This window comes from Phaseolus vulgaris, chromosome 1 (assembly GCF_051622355.1).
Source record: "Phaseolus vulgaris cultivar YP4 chromosome 1, ASM5162235v1, whole genome shotgun sequence".
NCBI lineage: Eukaryota > Viridiplantae > Streptophyta > Magnoliopsida > Fabales > Fabaceae > Phaseolus > Phaseolus vulgaris.
The window spans coordinates 2,153,521-2,161,835 of NC_143498.1; the positions used below are offsets into that span (position 1 = coordinate 2,153,521).

The 8,315-nt window shown below is 32.4% G+C and overlaps 1 protein-coding gene across 8 annotated transcripts; it reads left to right on the forward strand.

The window, feature by feature from the left end:
* The first annotated feature begins 1,038 nt into the window (after window positions 1-1,038).
* LOC137816378 (BEL1-like homeodomain protein 3) lies at window positions 1,039-5,872 on the forward strand. Of its 8 annotated transcripts, none has more exons than XM_068619487.2 (5): window positions 1,039-1,343; window positions 2,353-3,350; window positions 3,968-4,320; window positions 4,411-4,471; window positions 4,928-5,872. In XM_068619487.2, the coding sequence occupies exons 2-5, from the start codon at window positions 2,484-2,486 to the stop codon at window positions 5,561-5,563; spliced, it is 1,917 nt and encodes a 638-aa protein (XP_068475588.2). In that variant the 5' UTR covers window positions 1,039-1,343; window positions 2,353-2,483; the 3' UTR covers window positions 5,564-5,872. The 8 variants fall into 8 exon arrangements, with proteins under 8 accessions (XP_068475588.2, XP_068475589.2, XP_068475590.2 ...); XM_068619488.2 differs by having other exon boundaries at window positions 1,125-1,343; window positions 2,350-3,350; XM_068619489.2 differs by having other exon boundaries at window positions 1,211-1,343; window positions 2,324-3,350.
* The last annotated feature ends 2,443 nt before the right edge of the window (window positions 5,873-8,315 follow it).

An 8,315-nucleotide genomic window follows, 5' to 3' on the forward strand; every position in this document is an offset into this window, starting at 1 on the left:
TCATACAACTAATCTTCTTCTTCTTCTTCTTCCTCTTCTTCTCTCTCTCTCTTTGTTTCTGTTCATCCTAACTCAACAACAACAACAATGCATGATGATTTGTGAGTTAAGTTATGTGAAGGAGGCTTAAGAGGGAAAAGGGTTTCAACAACAACAACATATGCATTATATTGCATTACATTTCAGCTCCACCAACTGGTTGTTAGGGTTTGAACACTTCCAAGCAATATAATCAACCAGTCAACCACCCTCTCAAATCTTCTATTCCATGCTTCAATTTCATTCTTCTATTTACACCATTTAATGCACACCTTCCTATTTTATATATATATATATATATATATATATATATTTACACCCTTCTATTCTACTACTACAATTTTTCTAACATTTTCCTTTACCACACGTGGTAATAATAAAAGATTTCCCCTCTCAATAATTTACTAATTCTTCATTACACCTTCTCCAATACTACATTTTCTTTTACTTATATGAATAAAGAAAAAGTATTTTTTAAAAGGGTTTGAAGAGTTTTTGTTGTGGATTAATTTGGTAAACATATAAAAGAATGCTGTGAACATATATTTCTTGTGCCTTTTCAAAGAAGGGTATCTTGAAAAATCATAAGGATGAATTGTTCTTTGAAAACCATAAGATTTTTTTTTGAAAAAATTGAAATTAGTCATCATATACAAATGCCAAAAAATGAGTTTTACAGAAGTTTTGAACTTTTAGAAGAACTAATGTGTAAAGTGAAAGACTAAAATTTTGGTAACACATTTTTTTAATGGAATTAGTTCATTATAAGTATTTTAGTCAGATAAAATACACTCATGTAGCCACAGTGTGTTAAAGAACAAAGGCTTTTGGGTTTAATATATTTATTACTTTTATTTCTTTTTTTTTTCTTACATGATTTTGGAGACATCACTGCAAAAAAGGCATGCTAAATTTTATTATTATTATTATTATGAGAATTGGTATAATATTTTTGTCTAAAGTTCTATACATGATGTAAAACGACAAGCAAAATGTGTTGGGGACATTGGTTTTCAACAGAGCATGCAGAAAATTTAATTAATAGAAAAAAATTATGTATATAAGACTTAGACGTGTAGAAGTAAGAAACCTTTGTTTGATTATTTTATTTTTGTTTCATTAAAAATGGTTTTGTTATTCATTGGTTGGTGCAGCTGGTTGTTCCAAAGATAATTTGAAATTTATATGTCTTGGGATTGCCATTTGTCTGGGCTTCCCCAAACTGTGGATTCTTGTCTGTAATTTTTCTCTGAACCTCTCTTCTCTCTTACCCTTCCCACTCCACCCTTCTCTTTCTCCTTCAGGTATTTCTCTTTTCTTCTTCTTTCTTTCTCTCTCTCTTTTCTCCACAACACTGCACAACCACCATAATAGTTCAAAGCACAAACTTCATATCACTATGATGATGCTCTTTTACTGTTTCTGGTCCATGATGGTAGATGCTACTTCTCCTGCTCATAAACTCTTGTTCTAACAAAAGGGGTGGTGGGGTTTTCACTTTTCATGATTGAAAGTATAAATTAGTGTGTAAAAGCTACTGTGGAGTGCAAAAAAGTTTAAATTATGCTTCAAAGGTTTGGTTTTTCACTCATTATTGTCTTCTGTTCTTGATTGACCGTTGCAGTGCTTACACTTTTTCTCTTGTAGCTCTCTTCTTTTCACTCTTCATTTACACTTTTTTTTTTGTGGTCTGAACTTGACCTTGCTTCTTTGGTTTTCACTTTCAAGTTTCAACCACCACCACCATAGGGTTTGAACTTTGAAGCCAATTATGCCTATGGGATTTTGGTTTCACAACTCATTTTTCGGTTTTGTTTGTTTTCAGGTTTGTTTGCATCGTTTTCTGCTACCTTGTACCTTCTTTTTTGATTTGAAACATGCAAAAACAAAACAAAACAAAAGTGAAAGAAGCTTTCTTTGGTCAATTTACTTAACAGGGAAAACAAAGTCTTTCTTTTCTTAATCTATGGTAACGAAAGTATGCTTTTGGACAAACCCCTTTTAATTACTCCCGTTGTTTGAAGTTTAAGCCAGTGCTTTGTGGTTGGTTAATGATTGAAGCTGCACTGTTATGTTACAGATATATGTACGCTAAATAGTGATATAATGAGTCTCTGATTGCTTTTGCTTGTGATGTGGTGCTTTTGCTTTATAACAACGTAATCTTTTCCTTTGATCAGACGTGTCTTCTATTTTGTTAACCTTTCTCTTCAATAATTTTTTCTTCCTTTTGGATTATTTTAATTAAATTTAGATTCTGTATTGTGATGAGCTTTTGTTTTAGAAACATGATCATCTTCAATCTTGTAGCAGAGGTAGCAATATATATTTTGCTCGGCATCACTACTGGTTTCTTGAGCCCAAGCCTCAAAGGAGATGTGTAGCTGACTCAGTTGTAAAGGACCAGAAACAAGCACATCTGAATTTGAGTTAAAAAATTTACAATGTATTCAGACCAAGCGTTTTCTTCAGGGCCCTATGCAGATATATTATCTGGGAATCCTCTTTTACCTCATAACTACAGTGAAACTGTTGGAGAACACAATGAGTTGAAGTTCATCTCATCCATGAGGAACACAATGACTGTGCAACCTATTGATGAGCATTCAAATGCGGCCCCCACAGCTGATCAAAACTCTTTTACCAATGCTGGAGATTCCCATGCCCATCTTGTTCCTAGAACAACACAATTGGGACTTGTGAACAGTGAGCAAAATGTACAGAACCAAGGCTTGTCTCTTAGCCTTGGCTCAGTGATGCCTTCTATTGCATCAGTCCCTACCTTTCCATATCAGTATCCTGGTGCCGGTTTCTCTTCACTAATGAATGCTTCTGTCCAAAATTTAAGGGGCACTTCATCTCTTAAAGATGATGAAGCCAGCCTACAAAGGGAATTGAGAAATGCTGAGTGCATGGCATCTTTAGCTTCTTGTGGCTTTCACAAAAGGGAAGGTTTGTTGTATACTCCACAACACCCCTCAATGTGCCTCAGTGAAGGCCAAAGCGATGGATCACTGGGCTTTTCCAGCAATGTGTTGAACTCACAATATCTCAAGGCAGCACAGGAGCTGCTTGATGAAATAGTTAATGTTCGAAAGGCTTTGAAGCAAACTGGTTTAGAGAAGCAACAGAGTTTCCGTGATATTGGTTTAGATGGCTCTAAAGATTCTGATGGAAAATCTACCAGCCAAACAGGACAGATATCTTCATGTCCCAATAGTTCTGCTGCAAACTCCTCATGTGAGCTCTCACCTGCAGAGCGACAGAATTTGTTGGACAAAAAGACAAAACTTTTGACCATGTTGGATGAGGTAAGCCTCTGGACTTTGTAGCTTTGAGTTCTTTCTTCTTTTCTATTCTGTTGATATAAATTTCCTTGGTCTATACCCAGTTCTTTTGTATTTCATATAGTTGGTTTTCAAGTTTGTGTTACATATAAAAATATTCAGTGTATGTGTAGTAGTTTATTTTCAAGCAAAAAGCATTTTTTTTCATAATTTTTTTAAGATAACATTAGGAGAAAAGAATTTTGTTTCCCGAAAATAATCATTCGAAAACACGTTCCAAATTCAGATTTTACCCAATAGCTTAAGCTCATTGTGTAAAGTTATTTACTCAACAATCACTACAACTTTCTAATTTTGTATGTTATTATTTTTCCTGGAGAAGTGTATGGAGTGAAAGTGCTATATATAGATTTATAACACTTATTAGTAATAAATAGCAGTGAATTGGTTACAGAATAAAAGAGTAAAACACCTTTCTCTGTGGTTGATTTTCAGTTATGCAATGCAATATAGTTAGTTTTATAAATATGCTGCATTAGTGATTGATTGAATTGTGTATACTTAGACAGTAAACACACAACTAGTGTGAGTGACAGTGTTAGCTTGTGACTTAACTCTTAATTTTTTTTTTGCTCTGGTAGGTTGATAAAAGATACAGACAGTACTGCCACCAGATGCAGATAGTGGTTTCATCTTTTGATATGGTTGCTGGTTGTGGAGCATCTGAACCATACACTGCACTTGCCTTGCGCACAATATCACGCCACTTTCGGTGTTTGCGCGATGCCATTAGTGGCCAAATTCAAGTGACTCAAAGGAGCCTTGGAGAACAAGAAGGAATACCTCGTCTCCGCTATGTTGATCAGCAGCTTCGGCAGCAAAAGGCCCTTCAGCAACTTGGTGTAATGCGACAAGCTTGGAGGCCTCAGAGGGGACTTCCTGAAACCTCTGTTTCAATACTTCGAGCATGGCTCTTTGAGCATTTCCTTCATCCGTATGTCCCCCTAATCTGTACATGATTTATTTCATGTTTCCTAAATAGTATTTTTCTAATAATTGTTTTCCAATTTTCATTTGGTTCCAGTTATCCAAAGGATTCAGAGAAAATTATGCTGGCTAGGCAAACTGGCTTAACAAGAAACCAGGTATAATAGTTAATTTTTTGTATGTTGCAGAAGATTGTGTTCAGGCATGTTTGCGAATGGTTACTTTGTGGGATAATCATTTTTTATGAATCTCTCTTTCAAGGCTTGTAGTAAAGAGTAAATAGTGTTTACACTAACAATTTAATATTTAATTACAAATTGCAATGTATGGTAAGTTTGCTAATTTTTATGATAATTATCTTAAAAGCAATACCACTATGATTCTTGAATTCTGATTAGTTGACATTTTAAAATTTCTTGCATCAACATTGCTTGGGTATTGAACTTGAAAAGTAGTTATTCCAGAATAAGCTAAATCAAACAAAGTAAATGTGTAAATATAATTCCTGAAATTTTGGTTTTGATGGGGATCCAACAGTAAAAATCAGTGACCCCCTGAAGTATTTTTAGTGTTCTTGTGTCATGTTTGCTAATCTTTATTTTGATTCATGTCAGGTGGCAAATTGGTTCATTAATGCAAGGGTGCGGCTTTGGAAGCCAATGGTTGAAGAAATCTATAAAGAAGAATTTGGCGTTTCTGAGATGAGCAGCAATCTATTATCATCAGAGAACACACTGAAAGCTCCAAGAGATGATGTCCAATCTTCTGACAGTAAAAGGGAAGAGTCGCTGGACAACTTAATAAAAGTTGATGATAGTGTTATTCAGCATCATGGGTTGAAGTTGGATCATGCCTCAGAGTTGGACAGAGGGATCCAAAGTGGTGATCATGGAGAAAATGCCATGGATCCTACAATTGGGAAACTGCAGGGTGACCAAAGGTTCAACATTAACAACAACAATAGTCCTTATTATGGGGAAGGCTGCATAATTTCTCCTACTCCTGCTACATATGATTTATCAGAGTTAGGTAACATTGGTGTGGGTGGACAGGTGTCACTAGCACTGGAATTGAGGAACTATGAAAGTGAAGGATTTGGTGTGTCCAATGATGAGATGCATAGAAGACGCAAGAAAACAATGGCTTCTTCTTCTCCAGAGGCTGATTTGCTAGACTACCATTTCACAGACCAAGGAAAGCAACAAAACAAGTTTGGCAATCCTCACCTATTACACGAGTTTGTTGTGTGATGATGAAGGGTCAAGGGACCAATGGAAGTGTGTACCACCAAAATAGATAGATAGACAAAAGGACTTATATTGTTGTTGTTTTTACTTCCTTGTTCATTCTTGTTGTCAACATTTCATAAAAGCCATGTAAATCATGAACAGTACAAAAGTATACACGTAGGTATGTGTAGATATTCTGTTGTAATATGATGGTGAAGATTGTTTGTATCATGTTCAGGCAATTTTGTGCTTCATGCATGATGAATAAGGAATCTTGTGAAGAATGTTAAAGGGGTACCATCTTAATGCATTGACTCTTTTGCTCTCTTATTGCATTTTGTGTCTTTCATGAATCATCATTCTTCATAAGTCATAAATTACATATGTACAAGGAGTACAACCACTTAAATTAGTTCAGTTATTTAATGATAAATGAAGGAGAAGTGTTGGAGATCTACATCGATTGAAAATGATGATATTTTATAGTATATAAATGTGTGCAAATTTAATAGAACGAGTGAATTCTTGCTTCTCCGTTTTAGTTGTCATTTCTTACTAGATATTGGATTTCCTTCCAAAAGATGTCAGATTCAAGATCAGATTATTTATTTTTAGTTGTTTAGATTTAAAATTCATTTTCTTAATATGGTATATAAACATTTAGATTATTATTTGTATAAATTATTTCTTATTATTAATATTTTTGGTTAAAATATGTAAAACCAACTCCTTTAGAGGAATCCATGTTTTTATATTTGAAGTGTTACAATGATGTGTTGTGGTAGTTGAAGACAGTTTTTAGAAAGAAAAAGTACCCAATTTATCTTTAATTATACAAAAAGAAACTTGATTGGTTTTATCTTGAATTAAATGTTTTCATGAAATCATGTTTTTCTGTACTTAAGATTGAAATCCTAATAATTCTTTTAGTGGTAAAGATAACATTTCCAATAGAGTAGTGTATCCCTTGTTATTTAGGAAAGGTGAGTCACAGATTAGGTAACCTAGAAGCGGGAGTGTGCAGAAGAGAAGCAAGTTTTGGTCTGCTTTATGCATGGCACAGAGTTCGAATGAAGACAGCAAAGCAAGCACAATTTTCTCTGTTCCAATCTACTTTTTTTAGGGTTGAAAAGCTGGAAGGTTGAAGCTTTGGATTGTTGGGGACCATGTTGTGTGTTATGTAGCCAATTTAGTTGGGTTCCAAGATAGGGCAGAAGAGAGAGCACTAGGTCTGAAATGTAGCTCAGAAACATAGCCTCCTATTGCTATTTTACAATTATTAATGGCACCTCACCATCCTAACACTTCTTTGTTAACCTAACATCTCTATAGAGGGTTAGCATTCTTTTAGATCATACTTACTTCAGGTTAATCCGTCAAATATTCTTCTGAAATGTAGTCATATCTAGATAATTCGTTGAGTATTGTATTGAAATATAATTACTCCTAACTAAAGACTCGAGTATTATTTTGGAACGTAATATTTTTTACTAATTCAGTGAGTATTCTTTAACTAATAACTACTATTAACCTATGTAGTATATACACGGATATAACACGGACACGGAGATGCGTGTAATCTCTAAAATGTAGGACACGAGAACAATTTTTTTATATTATATAATTATGAATTATATAAATTGATAATACAAATTTATGTGCACAAGTACGTTGTAGTTTTTTTTTAGCAGAAAGAAATTTTCCATGACTGGTTCTAAAAGATTTGTTCCTTATTTTTATAATCATAATAAAATTTTATACAATAAGTTTGAGTTTTTTAAAAAATTAATGTATTTCTTCTTTATAAAATTGTGTTAAACAGTACTAAAATTGTCAAAAATTCACAAATAGTTTTGAATTAGACACCTCACATATATATGTCCTACGAGTGTTTTACGAGTGTCGATGTTTAGTACTTGTGACCAACACAAATACACTATTCAGGAGACGTGTCCGAGCCTCATAACTATTAACTAAAACAATAAATTATCTAAAATGTAATTAAAAAAAATCACAAAATTCATTAAAAAAAAAGTATAGAAAACTATAAAAAAATGTATGTTATCAATAATGATGATTAATATATGATCATAATAATGATGATTAATATATGATCCATTAAACCAATTTTATTTGATCCATTCCAAACCACACTAACCACCATAACTCCAATGGATACAAATAATAAACACATGAACTCAACTCTATATGATATATTTTAAAGCAATATTAAAATTAATATTACTTTTAAATTTAATACAAAAAATAAAATTTAGTATTTTTAATTATATATTCTTAAAAAATATCATTAGAAAGAAGCATTAAATCAATTTTAAAAAGTAACGCACTAAAATGAGAATTTTAAATTAACAAGAAAGTAAGAAAAAAAATTTAAAAAAATTTAAGATATACTTTTTAAAATTCATGAAATATATTTCTGCAAAAACATTTTAATTTTTTAAAATTTCAAAATATGTTTTTTTGAAAAAAATTGACAAATGAATTTTTACAAATTTATGAGATGTTTTTGGTATGAATCTTTAATGGCAACTATGTATCAAAGTTGTTAACCAATCAACTTTGCTTGAAGTTGGTTTATATAAGATAATTAATGAAATGATACATAAGTAGCTAATATTAGTTTGAATAAACTTTTTCTTAAATGCTTGTAAGAAAATAAATGAACAAAAAATGAAATAATTTTTATTAATCAAAATTAATTTATGAAAAATTTAAAATTTAGAAAAGCTACCAAATTAAAAAATATAACAAC